This window comes from Pectinophora gossypiella, chromosome 19 (genome assembly GCF_024362695.1).
Source record: "Pectinophora gossypiella chromosome 19, ilPecGoss1.1, whole genome shotgun sequence".
NCBI lineage: Eukaryota > Metazoa > Arthropoda > Insecta > Lepidoptera > Gelechiidae > Pectinophora > Pectinophora gossypiella.
Window position 1 is genome coordinate 12,415,991 of NC_065422.1, and position 25,137 is coordinate 12,441,127.

Below are 25,137 nucleotides of genomic sequence, written 5' to 3' on the forward strand. Positions count from 1 at the left end.
ACAGAGTGGGTTCCTGCAAATGCTGTCAGACGTCGTAGAAGGCCACGAAAAAGATGGCGCGACGAGTTAGACCGCTTCTCGAAACGGTGGCACGAACAAGCTGGGGACAGGGAGGAGTGGAAGAAGGGTAGAGAGGCCTTTGCCCTGCAGTGGGACATTGAGGGCTATTAATAATAATAATAATAATAGAACCATCATCACTGATAAAACAGTTCATTTCAATAGACCGGATATACTATTATTTGACAAAATCAATCAGACCGTATTGCTTGTAGATATAGCCGTATGCAATACTCACAACTTACTTACTACACATGCTGAAAAAATTTCCAAATACACCGACCTTGCTATAGAAATCCAAACACAGTGGCAAGTAAGAACTGTTAAAACGGTACCCATCGTTGTTTCCACCACAGGCGTCATACCTAAAACACTCCACACTAGTCTCCAAACTCTCAACATGCATCCATCCACACTCACACTTCTTCAAAAAGCAGTAATTCTAAATACATGCCGCATCGTCAGGAAGTTTTTATCTCTGAAACAATAAAAGCACTTGGCTACGGCCCGTGCGACTTGAACCTCTTCGGAGAGAATTATAAATATATAAAGATAAATAAGTAATAATAATAATGCTCAGTTCCCTTTGTTCCCATAATCTGAAATAGTCCTACACGAACCGGGGATTGTCTTTGGGTGCACTCCCATAGTGCACACAGGGATAATCGCCGGTTGGTGTCACACAACATTTAGATTAAATTGTCTTAAGGGGCCTCTACATGTTGGCTTCGGCCCCACGCACGCCTTCCAAAAGTCCGGGACTCCATAGTCCCGAGATATGGAAATGACAAACATAATAATGTATGTTAATAAACATGACCATGACCATAACATGTAACTCGTCCGTAATGTAAACATGAATCACGATTTAGTCATGTAAAAGTATGAAATCGCTCGATATAATTCCATTTGTTCCGTGTCGGATTCCATTAGTATTGTGGAATGTAGGGGTAACCATTAGAGATGGAATGTATGACTGGTATGCATTATTGTTTTGGTGTAATTTATATAAGAAGTTGTGTTCTGAACTTGAACGAGCGTTTGTTGAACTATTTGGGTGATTAGGGGTTACGCGTTTAGGTGCAATGTATTGTAGTTTTGTTCGGAAAAATCCGCTAGATGTCGCTGTGCCGATAGTAGCATTTTCTGCATCGCGGTGTCAAGATTCTCCCGCAATTAATGTCCTTCCGTTTGTATTGCAATTTAAAAAAAAAGATATATTTTTACATCTGTTAGAACATAAGTTGTCAACATATTTAATTAATACACGCTAGCATAGCAAATTGCGATTGTATTATTTTTGGGATCAGCTTGTTCAGGGGTATAAAACATATTATTATTAAACATAAGCTCTCGAATATATTCCAAAAGAGTAGTTTCTAACTACTAGTACTAATAGTTTACTAGTAACTAGTAGTTTCTAACTAGTCAAATCAATTATTTTTAATAAACGTCAAAACACGAAATTACTATGGAATTTGTATGAAAAAGCACACTGTGATACCAACTCAGAATCATGGTCATCAATCAAAGTTTTCTTTACGATGTTACTAACACCCTGTATATTACCTCTACAAACCCCTTCGGGTTACATACTGAAATGTAGCACAATATTACATTAGTCAGTACTGTGGTTAATGTTCACCATTTTTTCAAATTAATTATTCACATACTTCATGTAAAACAATTTACGTTTAATCACAAGCTTGAATGCTTTTCAGGGTCGTGTCACATCGATTTTACAGCGAGCTATGGCATTGAATTAACTTACACACATGAATCGTCTTTCAATTCGTATTATAGTCTTCAGTCTCTACAATAAACAGTAGTAGCCTAGATGTTAGCCCAGTTGATAGAACGCTTGCCTCTCTTTGAGGTCGCAGGTTCGAATCCAGCACAAGTCTAAACCAATGATTGTTCAATTTGTTTACGAATTCATGTTTGGATCATAAATGATTATCACGTGCTCAGTGGTGTAGAAAAACATCGTGAGGAAACCCATTTTCCGGAGAAATTCATTATCAGAGGTATGTGACCTAACCTGTATTGGGCTGGGTTTCCCTTCACGGGTTGGAAGGTCAGACAGGCAGTCGCTCCTGTAAGAAACCGGACCTGTAAAATCTTCAGGTTAGGTAAGCGGACCCTGTGAAAAAAGGGATTATGGGGGTTTCCATCGAGGGAGGAAAGTGACTGATTACCAACGAGTGTTTAGCCGAGGGTTTTAATAAACACGAGTTGGGAATTGAAATTCATAGTGCTTGTAAAACTACACCTGCAAAGGAAATAGCTGACATTTTTGTAGTGGGTAGGAAGAGGTGTAAGTATATACAATACACCGACTCCTTGCCAGCTGTGTTTAAAAAAAAATAATTGTTTATTGTCATAGAAAAAGATCGACACAACATTGGGTACTACAGCTAGGACACACAAATGCTACAGAAGTATAACCCTGCTACCTGAACTAGGAGACCTGTATCTCAGGAAGCAGTGTTCAGCAATTACATCTTTTATAACGTCGGTTTAGGCAGACCACTGTTAAAATGAATTTATTTGACAATAAACTGTGCTTAAAGAACAAATAAACATGCATTTTGTATGTTAATAAAATGTTATAAATTGTTAATATACAGGGTGTTACAAAAGTATGGAACGGAAAATAATTTAAATAAGCTCTAAAATTTTCATGACTTCTCCGACAGGAAATTCCACTTGATATCGACTCAGAATCATGGTCTGAATCATCCCCTTCAGTATTCGTTACAGCGTCACTAACACCCATACCTACTTGTATGGCTACTGTATGTACTTGTATGGGGTGTAAGTGACATCGTAACGAATACTGAGAGAGATGATTCAGCTGATTATTCTGAGTTAATATCAAGTGGAATTTTCCATCGAAAAAGTATAGAAAATTCCACTTGATATTAACTCGGAATCATGGTCTGAATCATCCCTCTCAGTATTCGTTACGATGTCACTAACACCCTGTATTAAGTCTCATGTAACAGGGGGCGAGCCAAATAGCAATAGGCACAAATTCTGGACACCACGTGATATTAATTATCTATGATCCAAACATGGATTTAAACTCGCCAAGTCGAATTCAGTGGTTTAAAGCCCGACCTGGGATTTGACCCCATGACACTGCGATGTAAGTCGGGGCACACACACACACACACACATAAACAGCCCATATACGTCCCACTGCTGGGCACAGGCCTCCCCTCAATCAACCGAAGGGAGTATGGAGCATACTCCACCACGCTGCTCCAATGCGGGTTGGTGGAGGTGTTTTTACGGCTAATAGCCGGGACCAACGGCTTAACGTGCCCTCCAAGCACGGAATCATCTTACTTTTTCGGACAATCAGGTGATTCAAGCCTGAAATGTCCTTACCAAACAAAGGGCAGTCTCACAAAGTGATTTCGACAATGTCCCCATCGGGAATCGAACCCGGACCTCCAGATCGTGAGCCTAACGCTCTAACCACTAGACCACGGAGGCTGTTAAGTCGGGGCATCACGGGTTAAACATTTTTGTATACCTTATCATTCTCATATTGAAAATGATAATACACCTTAGTTAGTGACACCGTACCGAATACTGAGGTGACTATCCAGGTCATAATTGTGAGTTAATATCAATTCAGGATTACAAAGTGATTTTTGTGTAATGGGATTCGAACCCGGAGCCTCCGGCTCGAGAGCCCGACGCTTAACCACTGGACCATCCGCCGTTAATTAGTTATGATATACGCAGTTGCGGGATGTACGAGTATTATCGTCTGTTTACAATCAGATCAGACTATCCCTTGCTCCTCGGCAGACTGGTGAATGGGCATGACGTCAGAAGGAGCGGAGTCGCGGCACTGGGTATCGATTTTTGTACGAATACGACCTTCAGACAGTTGGGTACGACTTTACGAAACTATGAGCTGAGGTCCACTTTATACGACTGCTTCGTACGATCCACTCTGAATCGGCGTGCGTGTATAAAACGATTGACGAATGTGGAGGAAGCAGGAGAAGTGTGACAGGATCGAAGCAAATTAACTCCATTGTGGGTGCTTACCCTGGTGGGAAATATGCGTGAGTATATGTACATGTATTTATAAGTACTAGCCTACACACAAGTCACAAAAAGCTAAACTTGGTGCTTATTGAAACCTCATCATCATCGGGGCACGTTAAGCAGTTGGTCCCGGTTACTTACCTAAGTAAGTATGTAGTTGTCAATGAGCCATGTCTGGTGGCCAAGCGGCTCTTTAGTAACCCTGACACCAGGGTTAGTGACGTCGGTCATTGACTTCACAACCCACACGAGCAAAGAAGTTCACCTCACCAGCTTATTCCATTATCACGGAATCTGAAGTTTTGACAGGTCCAATATGTGCTTACCTGCACTATGTTTAGACAGGTGGTTCTATATCTTTTCACAGAAAAATATTTGCCAAATTTTCAATTAGCGTACAATTATTAGCACAATTTCATTTCCCAAATATTTTACTTGTCAAAATCATAAATACGCGGAATTTCATCTTCTGGCATATTTGGAATCCACTTGCTAATATTATCAGATACGAAGTTAGCCTAACCTAACTACTACTTACTTATTTTATTATTTTACTTGTTTCTACAAACTTTCCGCCCTTTCGACTCCGCCCGCACACGGGTACATCAAAATATTCAAACGTCAAACCAGCGCAATAAAATTATGCGTAATGTACGATCACTAATATGTATACACTTTGACACCATGACACAATAACATTTTTAACAAATTGAACCGTAAGTCTCTTTAAATTTCAAATAATGATACTTAGTGCGACAGGGTTCTCAAGTGGGTACATGATATTACTCATGACTGTACCTACCTACTTGACTTTCAATCAGTCAATTTCTTTGGAAAATGAAACGGATGACAGACCTTTTTTATGCGAAACATTGGTTGGCAATTAAAATATTTTGCGGAAATTTGTTTGGGTGATGACAATTTACGTAGGTATATTTAATTATTCGGCGAAACGCGGTACACCTAGTAAGCTCGATATATAACAGAAGATAAGTATGAATAGACTTATATAGTGAACATTCTCATGCTTTTTCCTATTAGGTACCTATATTGTTTGTTAATACGACTTAATTATCACCGATCAACGTTTTCTGTGTCATCGTGGGATTATATTGACAGTTTTTTGAAGTCATCGATTAATTTAAGTGCTAATGTTCACAGTACATGCATCATTCGATTCAATTATCTCGTAATGACGACATTAATTGAAGTATATAGTGTAAAATAATACATTGTTCTTAATTTAATGTACTGTGAATAATGTATTCAGTAGGTAATTAATGTCTACAGAGTTAAAATTAACTGATGAAATATATACACGCGTACTTATGTAAAGGAAATATCTAAGTACTTAAATTAAAGCCTTATGCCTAGTGATTGACAAAATAAAACTAATGAGAAAAGCGATGTCTTACTATTCAGTAATTCTATTGGGAAGGAAATTCCCAGTAGTACAACTGGTAAGACAATTGGGAACAGGGGGCGAAAACTAATTAATAATTTTATATAATTATAATTTATGATATATATGATGATATATAATTTTCCTCGACAGAACGTCAATTTCAATCCGAGTACCCGGCTACCGAGACCACATTTTTTAATTACTAAAGAGTAGGTAATTTACGGAAATTATTGAGAATAATTGAGGACAGAAGAGGCAAGATGATTAGACACTTAATAAGACACGACGAATTTATTAAAAACATCATAGAAGAGAATCTGAAGGAAAGAGAGGAATTGCAAGCCCTAGGAGAGCTTAATGGAACAAATGAAAGAGAAGGCGAACGTAGTGTCTTGGAATTGGCCTTTGATAGACAAAAAAGGAGAATGCTACACTGATAAGAGCGTGGCTCTTAAATTAATGACGATGAAGCTAGTGTGTGTCTTGCGAGGTTTTGTTAGTAAAAATCACATCCCAATGTGATTTTTCAAAAAGGCGTTTGTTTACATGGTTTTCACTATACGAACATAAAAAATAGGTACTTAATACACTATATTTACAAAAACTAAATATAGTGTATAAATACACTGCTCATCAAAAAAATCGAAACACTTCCGTTTTCATTGTTTCTGTCCGAATTTAACACAAAAAAGAATTCATACGATGAAAAAAAATACATAAATGTATAGCTGGCAGTTTGGCCATTACAGTAATAAGCGAAAATTCTAAATTCAAAATTAGAATTTCATTTGTTTATCTTATAAACGAAATGAATCACTGTTTTGAGACAAATGTGTGTTTAGGGTTGGAGTACATTTAGCGTTTAAAAACTAAAAATTGGCGCCTATCCTTAAACTTTTTGTTTTTTATTTCAATACTGTGACTTTGGGACGTCTGAAAAAAGGTTTTTTTTCTAAAACGTATGGATACTTCGCCCACAGAACCCGCCCAAGTTGTGGCATTGCTGGATTCTGGCCTTAGTCAGCGTGTTGTGGCTGCAAGACTGCATCTAAGCCTGTCATCTGTTCATAGAGTCTATAAACGTTATCGGGAGACTGGTTTGTTCACGCGCCGTTCAGGATCTGGCAGGAATCGGGTCACTTCTGAGCGAGATGATCGATTTATTGTAACAACTTCTATAAGAAATCGACGCCTTAACGCTTTTCAACTGCAGCAGCGGCTTCGTGTTGTACGAAGGGTGGCTGTAAGTGACTCTACAATTAGAAGAAGGTTGAAGGATCGTGGACTGGTACCGCATAAGCCAGCAAATGGGCCGAAATTAACTGCAGACCATCGAAGAGCACGCCTTAACTTTGCACGTGAGCACCTAAATTGGTCATACCTACAGTGGAGCAAAGTTCTCTTTTCTGATGAGTGTAAAATTATGCAGTATGGTAACGACGGAAGGAACAAGGTCTACAGAAGAGACGGAGAACGCTATGCACAATGCTGCATTGAAGAAAAGGTCAGCTATGGTGGCGGTTCGTGGACGGTTTGGGGAGGAATCAGCGCCGACGTAAGACAGAGCTTGCTTTCGTGTCTGGGCCACGTCTGCCTGCACTAAACTGTCATCGGTACGTCGAAGAGTGTCTCGAGCCTCGTGTGATGCCCTATGCACATTTTATTGGCAACGGCTTCATATTCATGCACGACAATGCTAGGGCTCACACCGCGGGCGTCGTACGAGATTATCTTAACGAAGTCGATATCTCTATTATGGAATGACCAGCAAGAAGCCCGGACATGAATCCCATTGAACATCTGTGGGATGAATTAAAGAGACGAATTCGAGCAAGAGATCCTGCCCCAGAAACACTTAGCCAGCTGCAAGATGCAATCCAAGAGGAATGGGACAATATACCACAGCATGTGATCGTGACTCTCATCCGATCGATGAAGAACCGTATGGAAGCAGTAATTAGAGCTCGGGGAGGGAATTCAAGTTATTAAATAAACGTTTTTTAGCTTTTTTTTTCATTTACGTGTGTTGTTTTATCCATTTCCTTTATACTCCATACGGAATAAAAATGACTCATTTAACAAAATACGAAACCTATGAAAAATTCATTTAAATTTAGAACATTAACATTAAGATTTTATAAGCTCATATTACTCACTATTAAACGACATTTAACATTTATTCCTAAATGTACACATTTTTCTGATAATCCTGACAAAACGTAAACTTGCAAGGTGTTTCGATTTTTTTGATGAGAAGTGTATATAGAATTGGGATCAAGGTTAGTGTGGAGATTACCCACACACCATAAAGTGGTGAAAAACTACGAACGAACACGGAAACCCTTTGCAAAGTAGGTTAAGCACTGTTTGGCTGCGCACGCGACAGAAAAACCGCTGCGTTTTTAATTATTTCTTATAATAAGCAGACACAAATCACGCCAGTAATTCTGTCATTCGTTTCGGGTAACTACCGGGTGAGAGCCTTCAGCGCTCCCCATTTGTCCGGCCAAGTAGTTAATGCCATCTGCTGTAAATCTACAACAAGTCACGTCAAAAAAAATGTCTCAGTAAACTGGTACTTAACTAACTAACTATGCACTTACATCGGTATACAGGGTATTATTCACGTCGTAACGAATACTGAAGGGGGATGATTCAGACCATGATTCTGAGTTAATATCAAGTCAATTTTCCATCGCAAAATTCATGATTTTATTTTCAATTACTTATTTTACTTTTGCGATGGCAAATTCCACTTGATATTAACTCAGAATCGTGGTCTGACTCATCCCTCAAAGTTTTTGTTACAATATCACTAACACCTTATAATATATGTAGTTACCGGGACCAACGCCTTAACGTGCCTTCCGAATATCCCATACTTACAATATATTATTATGTACATATTTCATTCATTTTTTACCGCGCTCTTCCTTAAGGCTATTTAGATTCAAATCCTAAGTAGACCCAGAGTGGGCGAGGTAATTTTTTTTTCAGTGCTTGCCCTTTCTATGTATTATTCTTTATTCTACAGAACAGTACCAATGGTACGTATAGTAGGTATAGACTCGCAAATTCCCGGCAACGTTTTTCGTTTCCGTGCGTAAAACAATAAGTAGGTGGCAAACGAAGGCGTTAACGTATTCATAATGAAAATTAGGATATTGCGCAACTAGCGAGGGCAAATGTAAACGAAGCACGATAATTTGAGGGAAAACAGTACCTATTCTTTCAATTACTGTTTGCTTGATATTACATACTTTGTAGATGACTATTTAATTGCTATAATGATAGTCTCAACTGTTTAATCAAGGGGATACAATGTGAACATTACTTAATTTTTACCAAGTTCTTGTACCTGAGGCCGTAAGTGACAGTGATCATTTTTATCACTGAGACTGACATGTCATCTTATATCAACCCCAAACATTTTTATCCCTGTCACTGTCGATTGTCATAATCGTTTGCAACTTGGCTTTGGCCCTTCGTTAGAAACAGAGTAAACCTTTTGCACACTTATATTATAAAAATGCGATAGTAACTCAAATCTGTCCGTTACCTTTTACGCTTAAAACTGCTGAACCGATTTAAATGAAATTTGATATGGAGATAGTTTGATATCTAAGGAAAAACTTAGGACAGTTTTTATCCCGGAAAACATCCCTTAAGGGGATGCCAAGGGGACGGAAAAAAACATGTCGCGTGTAGTATTCCACACCTCACGTTTATTTTAGACGTCTTATAATTTGATCTAATCATCGTTTGTTCTTTAGTAAATTGATCACTCTTTCTCTTCACTTAGTACTTTTTAACATTCAAAAATTGTATGAGGTCCTTATATCATTTTATGGCTGTCGGGATTTAGGACTCATTCGAATAATTCATATAACTCGAAGAAAAAACAGATTTCCACTCCTCGTGATCTTTTGCAAAAAATCTTTTTTTTTTATTAGGTAAGTAAGTAAAAAAAATAAAGAATGACTGCTGAATGCCAAAAATAAAAAAAACCTGCGCCCTTACTTTCTTGCAATGATATATATTTTGTTAATACTATAGCAACACCTCGCCTGCCTATGTTTTCCCGGCTATATGCACTGTATGCAGCAAACATTAAGATCTTAGTAACACTAACTTTCCTACTCTAAACAACTCGAAGAGTTCTAAATGAGCCCCAGAGAGTGGTCACCCATCAACTTAATGGCCATAACGAACGATGCTTGACGTGAGTATTGGCAATAACCGGCACTAGGTTACGATTCCGTTACACTCATCAACACTAAGTTATTGCCAACTTCAAGCGAGGAGCGTTAAACAAAGAATAATAAATCGGCGGGATGTTGTCTGTAATATATTTCTACTTACCAATAAGACCGCCTGTTGCGCTCTTTATTTATCTTTATTCATCCAAAGGGACAAAGCCTCTCACCGTTTTTGTTTACTTAGGAATGTATGTGTTATTTCGGTATTTTTATTTTGCCGTGTTTGTTTTTCATTAACATGGGAAAATATATATATATTTATACTCATAAATACGGAATAATAATAGAATAAGGAATAATATACATGTATAGAAAGGCAACTCTCCGCTCCCCACCAGCGTCTGAGCTAGGTTGACCTCACCCCCCTCGGTGTTACTTTAGTCTTCAATCGTATGATGTCAGACGTCACACACACGATAACGTCAATGTGAAGTGTCTGTGTAAAACGAGGAGGTGTGCTATATGGTGTTAAAGTTTCTGAAATTCCGTAACTCACTGGTATTTCGCTTTTGTAAGTACGTATATTTTAGATTTGATATAAAAGTTCAACCGCTCGTAAATTCGTTCACCAAGCAATTATTCACTCTTTCATCCCTCTCTACCCTACTTATTCTGTCCCATAATAATGTTTCATCGTTATAGGGAATCCTTCATGAAAAATAGCTATCAAAGCAGAGCCATTAATTTGTCCAAATGAGTTGATTCAGCGCGGGTCATATACCTCTACGGTGACGGTTCTCAAACTTACGTGGTCTTTATTCCTATTTAAAAATTTACAACACGCCGCTGAGTTTGTCGGATTCCCAGACGGATTAATTTAAGAAATATAACAACATAAGCTTACGACTGTAGTATAGTCAGAGGTACTTATGTTAACCTTTGTGGCCTTTTGTTTATTGTTAGAGCTTTATTTCTGTTAGTGTGTGTGTTTCTGTTAATTTGGAAAATGTAGTTTTTTTTTATTTGTTCGAGTCTGTATGTCTCTTCTAAACGCACAGTGGAGCAACCGCAGAGTTATTCTGATAGAAATGCCGCGAGAGCATAGCCGATAGGACTGAAATATGCACAAAACGAAATGTTTTACCGAGGCAACGATCGTGTATATCATTTTTCACGTCATTAATTTATATCACGTAATCACAAATAGCGCTTGAGTTATCATGTATTAGCAGGTAAATCGAGGTCCAGCCAGAAATGTCTCGGTGCGACCGCTTCACACGCCGACGTGATAAAAAAATATTTACCGAATATTTAGCGAACATTGCTGCTGTTTATTTATGCGATTATTTTTTCACAGTAAGTAAGTTTTTTTATAATAGGTAAGTATTTTGGTAATATGTATTTCTTTAATAAAGAAACTGTTTCTTTTTTTTAGAAAGTCTGTAACTAGTGGTGGATCAGGGTCTCTATTAAAGCTTTATGCTGCTGCAGCTTTCTCCGTTTAATTATGTTATAGTTTCATATCTAATATACCAAATTATATGACAAAATTATCATTCTCCAATTTAACTGTTTTAACAGCGCCCACTTCAGACTTCAGTACTTGAGGTACTAAAACTTCCCAGGTTGAAAACCGCTGTGCTCATCACCAGACAGATTACGTGCAGTGACGCGGCACTCGACAATTTCCGATGATGAGTCCACAGTTTCATGTCCACTGAACGTGCTCATTTCGTTCATTTTGTATGATTGAAATACGTTAGTCCGTAGAAATATGATTTCGGTTAGAACGTCAACTTTAGAAATTTGTGCTTCTATTACAATTTCGAATTAAAATTACTTACTTTTAAACAGAACGTCGAATTGAGTACAATCAGTGATTATATTCCAATAAGTATAGATAAAGTTTTTTAATTGGTTCAATGGGCGGTACGAGTTAGATCTGTCAAAGTAAAGTACAGTACCTAATTGTAACTTAGTATAAAGCAAAAAAAGTAACTCTTTAGTAACTCTACTTACAGTTACCAGACTGTTTTTAAATGACCCATCCCCTCTTCCATCTCCAGATGACTAGATTGTTAAATGTAAATACAATAAAAAAAAATTCAAAAAGCTAAAGTATTTGTGTAAATAATATCAACAAAACGTTCTAGACACAAATCCAACAAGAGGGGATCTGAATTTTACCTCTGATTTATGAATCCGTCGAACTCCACCTAACTGCTGAATATGTAGATTTCCAAGGATAAAATCTTTTTCTCTTTTAGTTTTTATATGTAAGATAAAGATATAGATATCTAGTCAACGACCTCAAGGTCAAAATCCCAGCGGTACAGAGTCTAGGATATTACATGTATAAGTGTTTAAACGTAAACGTAATGTAGAAAACAGATGTAAGTAACAAAAACATGATTCTAACAGTGTTACTATAAAACACAACACATACATAAGTACATAAACTCGCGTCTATTTCCCACCGGGGTAAGCAGAGACTATAGAATTACATTTACTTCGATCCTGACACACTTCTCTTGTTTCCTCCACATTCATCAATCAAAACACTAACTAAAAATTAACTAGGTTTTAAATAATATGTATTTCGCGCTGCGAAAAATGTCGACGGATTTTAATGAAACTAACTTGACAAGTCATAATAATTCTATGCAGAATCTGCGACAGTAGCGCCACGGCCTTCGGGACTTCTTTCGTATACGGATTATATTTTAAACATAGTTTATCTTTTAGTCTTCGTTTTGTAGTAACACTGTAAATGTTTGTCTTAATACAGAATGTTATAAGTACCAACATTTTAGTTTCAAGAGCTCTGCATAATAATAAAAGTAAAATTGGTTCGTAAAATACGAAACAAAAGCAGTTATTACCGTCATCACTAAATACGTTATTTAGTTATTATACCTCTATAATGTAAATGAACCTGTATATTTGTTTTTCTACTCCTCTACTTTAATCTGGCATTTAAATAACCAAAAAGTCTAATATAAGTACATACATAATTAAACTCTTTGAAAAAGTGTACGCTCTATGGCCTATAAAAGCATTGTTTACAAAGTGTAACTGTACTATAATGTCGCCAAAAAAGCATTGTTGTTGTTTTTTTTTTGACCTGGAAACTGGCACCTTTACTTTGTTTGGTGCCATAGATATACTATAAAAAAAAAGTATACATTTGCCGCCATTTTCCCGCGCGTTGGAAAATAAATTGGAAAATTTTTGTGTTTCGTTTCAAAACACTAAAAAGTATAAAATAAAAAGGAAAAATGGATGAAGAACTATTGATTACCATATCACACAATACCATTCAAAATTTACATCTTCATTTTTATAAATAAAATTTTTCTTTGTATAATTTTTGTTTCATTTAAAATTACGTCGTCGTAGAAAAAGTATTGTATGCAACGTTGTATAACTAGGTCAAAAAATGCTCGTGGCGTCTCTTATTGCGATGTTCGCCAAGGCTCACATCGCAACTCATGCCACTCGCATTTTTTGACCCTTCTTATACAACTGTTGCATAAAATACTATTACATCTTGCGAAATATTAAAGTTTTATATTATTAATGAGATTTTGCAGTGGCGCAGCGTGGAGTATGCTCCATACCCCTACCGGTTGATTGAGGAAGCCTGTGCCCAGCAGTGGGACGTATATAGGCTGTTTATGATTACGATTATAAAATAAATCCATACCTCACATACTAACCTATTAACAATCAGTGGTTGAGCGCTGGGTTCACGATTCGGAGGTCCCGGGTTCGATTCCCGGTGGGGACATATCACAAAATTTAGTTTGTGTTCCCTAGTTTAGTTAGGACATTACAGGCTGATCACCTGATTGTCCGAAATTAAGATGATCCGTACTTCGGATGGCACGTTAAGCCGTTGGTCCCAGTTGCTACTTACTGATTTTCACTTTCCTTCCACGGACTGTAATTGGAATACCATTGTATTTAAGTCTATAAATTATGTAATACAAACTGGATTAAAAGAAAAGAAAGGAAAACATGAAACAGTAGGACTAGGGCCCTGTGCTGGGAGGTTTTCTGGCCACGTCTTTCCCTCAGCGTTACAGATTCCGATGTGGTAGTAGTTTTACAGCTAGTTACATAATATGTAATTTAATTATGTTTGACGTTCAAAAAGCGCTAACTTTGTAAGCCAATTTTGAAAAATAAATATTTTTGAATTTTTGAATTTTGATGTAAGTAAATAGTCGTTATATGAGCCATGTCAGGGGCCTTTGGCGGCTCAATAGTAACCCTGACACCAGGGTTGATGAGGTTTGTACTCCACCTCACAACCCACACGATAGAAGAAGAGAAGATTAAACTATTAAAATAACTTAATGTATATGTGTGTCGTAGATTTTACCTAAATAAACTTTTTTATTATTATTTTATTATTAACTTGATAATTTAATATCGTGACAATAAATTAACCCTTCTTTTGCAGTCGCGTACCACAATCGCGTAAGCGACAACCGCGTTCAAGATATTACAATTAGAATACAGATAAAAGACATGAAAAAAAGTGTTGCACATAACTATAGTTTACAATTCCCATACTTACTTTCCCGTTTATGCAGTCCCATGTTGTCAGTTTCAACAGACTTCACATGTATACATTATTCACGGCACAGCACTGTTACTTTCTACCACTTTTCACTTTCGGCACATCGGTACATCACTATTCTAAGACACACTTGAGAACTAAAGATTCGTACTCACTGTTCAAAGTCTTCAAGACTTTTACAGTAACTTGTCAAGTCAAAGTGGGAAAGAGTTTCGACGTCCGCTGTGGATTAAAAACATATATTTTTTTAAAGAATGTTAAATTGTTATTATTTTGAAATGTGGGCTGGATTTTATTTTACCTACCTATATTTTTTTAGAGAATAATCGCAGTAGAAATTAAACCTATTAAATCTTCAGGTTAGGTAAACGGACTCTGTGAAAAACGATATAACCTAAAAATAGAATTGTGCGTAAGAGAATGGAACGGAAAATAATAAAAAAAACACAAAAATTTTCATAAATTTTCCGACAAGAAATTCCACTTGATATCAACTCAGAATCATAGGCCGAATCATCCCCCTCAGTAGATATTCGTTACGGTGTCACTAACACCCATGCTTACTTGTATGGCTACCGTACGTACTTGTACGGGGTGTAAGTGACATCGTAACAATACTGAGGGGGATGATTCAGCTGAGTATTCTGAGTTAATATCAAGTGGAATTTTCCATCGCAAAAGTATGGAATTGAAAATAATTTTAAAAAACTAAAAAAAAATATGTACATAAAATATGTATATCTACTAATAGTTTTTCTTCGTTCATTCAACTTATTTTTTTTTTCACATTTTAATATATCCGACGCCCCTCATTCATCCACATATTAACTCAGAATAATGAGCTGAATCACCTCCCTCAGTATTCGTCATGATGTCACTAAACAGCCTGCACGTATAACTAAAAAAGATCACCGCGGAGAGCGCCCTGTCCAAAAGATTCCATTATGCTAGCACCACCACCAATGAGATCCTCTGGGCAAGGAAACATTCCGAGCGAGGATCGCCTCCCTTCACTCGCTTCCGACACCCTATCTCCTTAATGAAGGACCTAGCTTCGGAGCGTCACGGCCCCGCGGTTCATTGAACACACACACAGCCTCCGTGGTCTAGTGGTTAGAGCGTTGGGCTCACGATCTGGAGGTCCGGGTTAGTCGTTTGTTTGGTAAGGACATTGCAGGCTTGAATCACCTATTGTCCGAAAATGTAAGATGATTCCGTGCTTCGAAAGCGCTAAGCCGTTGGTCCCGGGCTACTAGCCCAAACACCTCCACCAACCCGCAGTGGAGCAGCGTGGTGGAGTATGCTCCATGATAGTATTAAAAAACACAAAAAGGCCCGCAAGCTATAAATTTAGTACCTGGGCTATTATTTTATTCTGGGTGCCATGGTTAACTTATTCGCCAAAATTTTTTTTTATTATTTATGCTATTGTTTGTTAGTATTTCTTACTATTATAACAATAATAATATTTAAATTACATTTTACAGGAATTTGCAGCGATGTTTACCAATTATTTTTCACTTATTTTTATATTTATACTAGGGAGGGTGCAGAAAAACAACAACTGTGTTACTTTGTTACATTATGTTGTTTTATTATTGGGAACGTTCACATTAAATTCAAACCTTTTCTTTTTTAAATTAAGATAAAATATTTTTGACCTTATATTATTAAATCACGAAACATTTCAGTCTAATACATCTTTTTATGGTTAGATTTACCACTTCGTTACCTAATTTTGATTTTATGAGATAAACTTTTGCAATAAAATGGAAAACAATAGCAGTTCAAGCATTTTATTTATGGAGGCCATTTATATATTAAAAATTATCAAAAAAAGTCAAAAATTTCAAAACATACTTAGATAGTTTTAGTTCTAAGTCTGAAAATGTCTCCGTAAAAATGGGGGACAAAAAAGTAACGCAGTAGTTTAGTAAGTAACATAATGGTAAACTTTCCGCATCTATGGTGTTTAACTTACTAAAAACAATTAAAAACAGAATACAATTAAATTGAAACCATAATAAATTAAACAAAACTCTCTTAGAATAAAATAAAATCAAAACTTCTCAAAAAAACAATATTAAACATACATTAGTTTCTGTCTGAGTCAAATATATTTAATGGGACATCAAATTCATTCAATTCGTTTTCAGCAAATGGAATTCTATAGTCTCTGCTTACCCCGGTGGGAAATAGGCATGAGTTTATGTATGTATGTATGTCATCATCGTCATCAGCCTTACGACGTCCACTGCTGGGCATAGACCTCCCCCAAGGATCTCCACGACGATCGGTCCTGCGCTGCCCGCATCCAGTGGCTTCCCGCGACCTTCACCAGATCGTCGGTCTACTTTGTAGCGGGCCTATACTGAGCGTCGTCCGACACGTGGTCGCCATTCTAGAACCTTTCCGTCCCAGCGGCCATCGGTTCTCCTCGCTATGTGTCCTGCCCACTGCCACTTCAGCTTTGCAATTCGCCGAGCTATGTCGGTGACTTTAGTTCTCCTGTAGATCTCCTCATTTCTGATTTGATCGAGCAGGGAAATACCGAGCATAGCTCTCTCCATTGCTCGCTGAGCGACACCGAGCCTCCTCACGAGATCCATAATAAGCGGCCACGTCTCACTGCCGTAGGTCATCACTGGCAACACGCACTGGTCAAAGACTTTCCTCTTGAGACACTGAGGTATTTTGGACGAGAAGATATTCCGCAGCTTCCCGAACGCTGCCCATCCGAGTTGGATCCGACGAGAGATCTCTTTCTCGAAGTTGGACTTACCTAACTGGATTATTTATCCTAGGTAAATGTACTGGTCTACAACTTCGAGTGTAACGTTTCCAACCTGAACTGGAGTGGGTGCGACATGGTCGTTGGACATAATTTTTGTCTTTGTCATGTTCGTGCTAAGACCCACTCGTTGGGATGCGTTACTGAGATGGTCGAGCATGGTGTTCAGGTCTTCCAGGGTCTCAGCCATTAGGACTATATCATCAGCAAATCAGTGCGTCAGGTACTCGCCGTTGATGTTGATGCCAAATCCTTTCCAGTCCAGAAGCTTAAAAATATCCTCCAATGCAGCAGTGAACAGTTTCGGAGAGATGCCATCTCCCTGTCTCACTCCTCGCTGCAGTTGGATCGGATTAGAGCTCTGGTTCTGTTCTCGAACTGACATAGTGGCATTTTGGTAGAGGTCCCTTAGCAATTCGATGTACCTATGGTCCACTTGGCACCTCTGAAGAGACTGCAACACCGCCCAGGTCTCGATCGAATCAAAGGCTTTCTCATAGTCCACAAACGCCAAGCAAAGTGGCAGATTATACTCTTCGGTCTTCTGTATAACCTGCCGCAGTGTATGGATGTGGTCTATGGTGCTAAAGCCTTTTCGGAAACCCGTTCGTTCACTTCCCGTCTTAACGGCATTGATCACAGAGACATCATTGAATATGTGCTTTTTCGTAGACATGATAAAATCGATCTCGTTTTTATAATTTCCACTGGGACTTATCCAGGTCCATTTGCGGGTGCGGGCTTTCTGAAGAAGGAGTTCATCATATAGAGGTTCTCCTTTTCCATAAAGTCCGCCAGCATCCGGCCTCTGGTGTTCCGGACCCCAAATCCAAATTGCCCTACTCTCAGCTCGTTACCACAACGCTTCTCCGACTGTGCATTAAAGTCCCCCATCACAATCGTGTAGTGGCTTTTATGGCTATGCATGGCTTTAGAAATCTCCTCATGCATAGTCTCCACTTCGTCATCATGGTGTCCCGAGGTCGGAGCGTATACCTGGATGACAGTCGGCGAATATCGAGATGATATTCTGAGTATCAGGCACGCTACCCTGCTCGAAACACTACCGATGGTCAACACGTTGTTGACTAGGGACTTGTGGACAATAAACTCGACCTCTGTAACGAAATAATTATAAATTAAATTATTAAAACTATTAAATTTGTAAATATTGAGCAAAAACGTTGAGTATTTCCACTGCGTTACGATGGCTACAACTGGGTTACATTTCGCAGTAACACAGTGCATCGGTAACTCAGTTGTAGAAACCACGTGTATTCTAAAATAGCACTCATATGGTAATTCATTTTATAAAACAGATCGTGTACAATAAATATTTGCTCCTTTTTTTAAAGATATAACGGAAAAGATTATTCAATATTCAAAAAACTCACTTATCACAGCGGTCACGCAGCGGTCTCCCAATTAATACACGCACCTATCCCGCCGGCGTCCTCGCGACTGACTCGGCGAATTTCCAAGCCACGCACTCCCCCCGCGCCCCAATAATATTTGATTATATGTTATACGACTTTTGGCGCAAATGCATACAAAATTCTAATTTTAAGACTCAGTTTCGTATGGTAACACAGTGTTCGTAATTTTTTGGTTTGCCGCGGGGACAGAATAAATATTTTGGAATAATTAAAAACTGATAAAGGAAAATAATATTTAGTATTGTTAAAGTAAAGATTAAATTACGTGTTATTACCGCAAATATTACATTTTAATAGCGTCTTGAAGAATTTTTAAGTAATGTGTGTTTATATGGAGTAAATATATGAGAGGGACAGTGGAATTTTGTAGGGAAACAACTGCGTTACTCAAAAGTACAACTTAGTTACCGTGTTTTTGGTTAAATTCAAATAATTTTGATAAAAACGTGGAACATAAAAGTACGAGTATAACATCAGAATTATAGCAATAGTGTAATTATTGAAAAAATAAATGTTTGCTTTATAAAAATCGTGTTTGAACGTGAGAGACAGGTCATGGGACCCAAAATAAAATAATAGCCCACCTACTGTTTATGTCCTATTGATCTAACGAACTAACCACTGTGCAATGTATTGATTGCGTAAACATCTGAAAGCCCGAAATATTCAGTTCTATATCTGTGTTACCATTAGTAAATAAATATATTTTCTTACAGTTAGGTTAGACCCTCCTACACCGAAACGAAATAAAAACGTAACTTACAGTAACTTATAAGAAAATCCCTTTCACACCTTCGGTAAAAGGAAAAACAGCCGCACATCCCTTAAGGAAAAATAAATCCTAATTCAGCCCACATTACTATACACGAACCTTTTAAAACCTTACATGAGTTTCCAATCAATATTCAAAAGCCACGCTTAAGATTACAAAAGTAAAAAAGATAAAAACACTGGCACGATAAAAAACCTTTGTTTAAAAAGTATAAACGTCAAAATTCACACAGTATTCTTTATTCTTTTTTCACTGACACAAAGCGGTATTTATTTTTTTAATTTCGCGGGCTGTGGCACGTGTTGCGCGGACGACTGCCAGTCGCAGACTGAAAAGGGGGAGTTAGAATAGGGGGGGCATAGACACGCGGGTTTTACTTTTTTATATTAGCTACATAAGGTAGGAGCCTAATGTATTCTGGCCAGGTCTACCCTTATTAGCTAAGGTCGCAATTAGTGTAGGTACTATAATTCTGACTTTTAGTTTATAGCTAGCTCATTTAAGTGAATGTTTGTATCAGTGCTTAATTAGTAGAGTTGTAAACGTTAAAGAACACAACCTTACGGGGTGGGCAGAGGCACATCCATACAATTCGCAGCCTCTAGTAATTGTGCCGAGATCAGTGATGTGCCGTTCCCAGGAATTTTCCCATTTCGGGAATGTTCTTGGCAGTCAAATGGCGCGAAATTCATGTAAAAAGAGCTTTGTTACCTAGCCTTTAGGCAGATAAGATCAGTGTACAAGAAAGAACAATTTGAAACAGAAAAGCAGCCAGTGTCCTTACTATTAAGGAGTTTTTACACCATTCCATCACTGCCCAAAACAGAGATGATGTACCGCATGGTGACAGGAAATCTCCTATCGCGAATAAGCTAATCAGCTTATCGCCCATTTTGAAAGGATATTCGGGACAATAGATAAATATATACATACAAAAAGTCACGCCTATTCCCCACCGGGGTAAGCAGCGACTGTAGAATTCCATTTGCTTCGATCCTGACACACTTCTCCTGCTTTCATACACGCACACCGGTTCAGAGTAGATCGTACTAAACCTTTTCTAAGCACATCTCCAATTTGGTCAATGTAAGTCCTTCTAGGTCTTCCGCTGCCAGCCCTACCATCAACTAAAGATAAATAGATAAATATATGGTCGTCATAAAGTGGAAACCACGCCTTTTAGGGTGTGATTTCTCTCAACAAAACCTCGATTTCTTCCAATTAATTTCAATAGGCTAGTTTTCAACATGTCAAACCAGTTACTTTACCGACCGAGCTAGAATCGGGGTGCGGCGCGCGCGATAGATAGGTACTAAGACAGACTACACAATACACATTCATGGAATTCGTATTTGTTTATATTATTACATTTGTTTACTAGTTTTACCTATATTAATAACTTTCTTTTTTATTCTAACCTTAAGTATTTACGTATACATCTTTGCGATAATATTTGTCTATGTACACTCTAATTCTATTAAAATAATTTGGTATATATTATAATGTATATTTTTGAATTGAATTTGAATATACACACCATTAACACATGTTTATGGAATACGATGTTCGTGCGTCACCAAAAGGGTCCACATAATACCAGCGTCGTGGTTCACGCCGCGACTTGTGCTGAGTGAGGCCCTTTTATCTCAGGACGTCCACCACCACCTTATGGTCATTTCGACAAACATCCGTCTTGCTTTTTTGTAATTGTTTTAGTGGAAATTTGATATGATGTTGTTGACTTTTTTTTGTGTGTGGCGTCCTTTTATAATAAACTTTTTCTATTCTATTCTATTCTATTCTATTTACTTTTTTACTAAACGTCAAAACACCAAATTATTACGTAATTTGTATGAAAAAGCACACTGTGACGTCATAGAAAATCGTAATAAAATGTCGGATTTATTGCTACGTTTTTCTTGATTAAAATTCGTAAATAATTTAAATATTAAAAAGATAATGATTTTCGTTCGTTTTAGATCTGTCTTTATTTAGTAATCAGAATTTCATAATTTATCTTGTACCTAGTAGACGATCCGATAGTAGTTTCCTAGGTCAAAGATAAATTATGAAATTCTGATTAAGTACTTACTAAATAAAGACAGAAATCTAAAGGCGACAAAAAGCGTCTTCCTTTTTTTTCTATTTAACTTATTTATGGATTTTAATAATGAAAAATGTAATAAATAAGTGCGACAATTTGACAAGTTTTTCTATGACGTCACAGGTTGCTTTTTCATAATAATTTCTTGTTTTGACGATTAGGAAAAAGTAACTGATTTGACTAGTTAGAAACTAGCCTATTGAGACCACATTTTTTATCTGATTATACTTAAAGCATCCAAAGTGTATTTCTCTGTACCAAGTTAACAAAAAAGAAGAATAAGTAAGTACGTACGGAATTTCATTCGCAATGATACCTACCTACTCAGACAAGAAAACTTTTGAAGGACAAACGTCTGACATTCAAAGTAATGATAATAACAAGCAATAACAAGACTTCATGGACGATTGAGTACCAACATAACAGAAGAATAACATAGCATCACGCCTATGTCTCCGAAAGGGTAGGCAGAGGTGTATGGTATTTACACCCACTCCTCGCCAGCAATATTCAAGTCACATGTAATGTGTGTGTGTGTGTCACGTGTTATGAGTTGTGGAGAATAGTATGAAAATAAAGATTTTGAATTGAATTGAATTGGATAGGGCATCCATAAAGGCGGCCGATCAGCTCGCGACAACAAACGCTTCAAAACCCCGATACCGACCCCGCCGGCGCGTGGTCGACGATTTCCCTCATTCAGCGCTTATCGCTATCGACGCACTAGGGTCGATTACTTCTTTCAAATATTTTCCTCTCAGACAACGCCCTGAGCCGAGGTTCGCGCCCAACTGGGCGCCCTCAGGCCTGTTGTCTTAAATTTTGTACCGGGTGAGAGCCCTCAGCGCTCCTCATTTGTCCGGCCAAGTAGTTAATGCCATATGTGGCAAATCTACAATAAGTAACGTCAAAAAATATAATAGGGGTGAGGTTAAAGGTGCAGGGGCCCTCGCTCAGCAACAACAGATGGCGCAAGTGTAGAGGTGATCGAAATTGTTATTTTTGTCATAGATAAACTCAACTAAATGATCTCTACACACACAGTCACACATACAGAGGAGCTCGGTGACGCAGCGGTGAACGCGCTCGGTCTGCATTTGTTGAAGTTAAGCAACTTTCGCAAAGGCCGGTCATAGGATGGGTGACGGTGAAGGCACGTTAAGCCGTTGGTCCCGGCTGCATTAGCAGTAATAACCATCAATCCGCACTGGGCCCGCGTGATGAAGTAGTTAAACAAAAACTTTACAAAAAATGTTATTATAAAGTTAGTGATTATTTAGAAGATATGAACGCATGGGATTAACTGTCTGAGAACTGATATTAGGCGGCTAAATTACTCAATTGTATAAAAATATTCTATGTTTTTTTTTTAAAGAACGTGTAGGGCGCTGTGCCGAGGTTTTTCTTGCAGCTTCTTTTCCCCGGCTATACAGGTTGTGAGAAGCTGCAGTAGTTTTAAGCGGATGAGACGTTCGTTATGTAAATATTGACGATTCACAGTGTAACTATGTTACCTACTGAATAAAGATATTTTTGAATTTGAATTTGATGGTTTAAGGCTCGACCTCCCTATCTATCCATAGGGAAGGCCCGTGCCCCAGCAGTGGGGTCGTTAATGGGCTAATGATGATGTAATGAGCTCTACACCTTTTTGCCACTACTTGAATGTCTCGAGAACCTACAAACAATAAAAAATATTATAAATCCTTCCTATTTTCTTCAGGTTCACTCTGGATCTGGCTACACTTACGGCACCTGTTGTCACCGAGCTAAGGTCCCCCTTAATGAGTCTGTTATAAAACATCTCGTATAAAGCATAACAAAAGGACACGTAGCACGAAGGTTCTAGATTGTTCTTTGTCTAAAGGCGGATCTAGATAGAAACGTTTATAAACTGGCCCTATCCTTTGTGACAAAGGATTCTTATATAAAGGGCAGAAGGAGACCTTATCAATAATGCGGGATCGAACATACCACTATAAAGTCACGGTGATTATTACAATATGTAAGTAAGTAATTTGTCTCAGATTCTCGTTGATTTGTTATTACTACAATCTTACTGATAATAACTTCATTTACATTATGATGTGATTGTAACTTAATAACAAAAAAAAGTTAAGTTTATTTTTTTACTGACACGGTTGGCTCAACCATTACGGTTCGACGTCGGTCTACCAGAGAGCTAGACTACCCCAATCAGGATAGATTAGTGTTAAGTCTTCTTCTTTTTTTTGACGTGTATTTGCAAATGCAAAGTTATTCCAGTAAAAAGACTAACTTTATTTGTCTTGCTACCTAAGGTACCTATTCTATTCTAATAAGTTGTCTTTTTGTTTTCATTCAATAATAATATATTCTTGTTTGTTCATATTTTTTTACATAAACCTAGTGAATGTACGTTCTGAAAGCAATACCTTCAATTTGTACTCTAACCACCTTACATGTACGTAGGTTTCAAATTCAAAATTCAAATTCAAAAATATCTTTATTCAGTTTTTTATTTATATCTTTACACTTTGAATCGTCAATTTTTACATAACGAACGTCTCATCCGCGTAAAACTACTGCAGCTTCTCACAACCTGTATAGCCGGGGAAAAGAAGCAGCAAGAAAAACCTCGGCACAGGGCCCTAGACGTTCTTTAAAAAAAAAAAAAAAAAAAAACATAAAATATTGGTATACAATTCAGTAATTTAGCTGCCTACTATCAGTTCTCAAACAGTTAATCCCATGCATTCATGAACGTGGGTTTTTTAAGTATTTGATAGCCTTTATCAACAATTATCATACAATTCGACTGAACTTTGCTTGGCTGTCAAATACTTAAAGCCACGTTCATCCTGGTTTATTTTTTATTTCCTCACAACCCACACGATTGAAGAAGAAGATAATATATAGTCTCGGGCCCCAAACATCTGAATTCAAAATCAAAATAGTTTATTTGCTTTAAATAGTACATCATATATAACCTCGTTATTGGGACTTCCTAGTAAGCCTCATGTAAAGACCTGTGTCAGGAATCCCCGCTCTTCCTAACCGGTATTACAACTTTGATAGTACATATATCTATTTTTTTTTAACAATAATAATCAACGTTTAAATAAAAGTTAAAGAGAAATACTTGTGAGATAAGATGTGTGTGTGTGTGTTTGTGTGTTGTGTGTGTGTTAGCCCTACGATGCGACAGCGTCTTGGGATCGAAAGCTGCTATTGTTATAGCAGCTTCCACTAACACCTACACGTGTGTTTGTGTATGTGAGTGTGTGTATGCGTGTGTGTGTGTATATTTGTGTTATTATGTAGTGTATTTCAGCAGCGCTTCCGTGTTCTCATAGGTTAAGTTTTTGATCCATTCTACAATGTTGAATTCGACTTGAGTTTGAATTTGAGCCCGGTTAATGGCAACAGCCTCACGGCCTATTCCATGGGACTTGAATATAGCTGACGAGTTTTGCCGCAGATGGCATTAACTACATTACTTGGCCAGACAAATGGGGGGCGCTGAAGGCATTCACCCGGTATAACGTTTAAGACAACAGGCCTGAGGGTGCCGAGTTGGGCGCGAACCTTGGGTCAGGGCGTCATCTGAGAGGAAAAAATATTTGAAAGAATTAATCGACGAATGAGGGAAATCGTCGACCACGCCGGCGGGGTCGGTATCGGGGTCCTGAAGTGTTTGGTGTCGCGAGCTGATTGGCTGCCTCTATGGCT

At 37.8% G+C, this 25,137-nt stretch overlaps 1 protein-coding gene across 9 annotated transcripts in view; it reads right to left on the reverse strand.

Annotated features, from left to right (window-relative positions):
- Positions 1-25,137, reverse strand: part of LOC126375663 (protein Fe65 homolog) — a 98,524-nt gene that overhangs the window by 43,724 nt on the left and 29,663 nt on the right. The window contains exons 1-2 of one of the 9 annotated variants that reach the window (XM_050022722.1): positions 19,518-19,637; positions 14,321-14,545 (exon numbers count right to left, since the gene is read on the reverse strand). The exons of 3 other annotated variants lie outside the window; for them this stretch is intronic. In XM_050022722.1, coding sequence (XP_049878679.1) covers positions 14,321-14,342 — 22 coding nt within the window. In that variant the 5' untranslated portion in view covers positions 14,343-14,545; positions 19,518-19,637. Of the gene's footprint in view, positions 1-14,320; positions 14,546-19,313; positions 19,638-25,137 lie in introns of those variants that run through there. 5 more of the 9 variants (XM_050022723.1, XM_050022724.1, XM_050022721.1 and 2 more) reach the window with 5 other exon arrangements.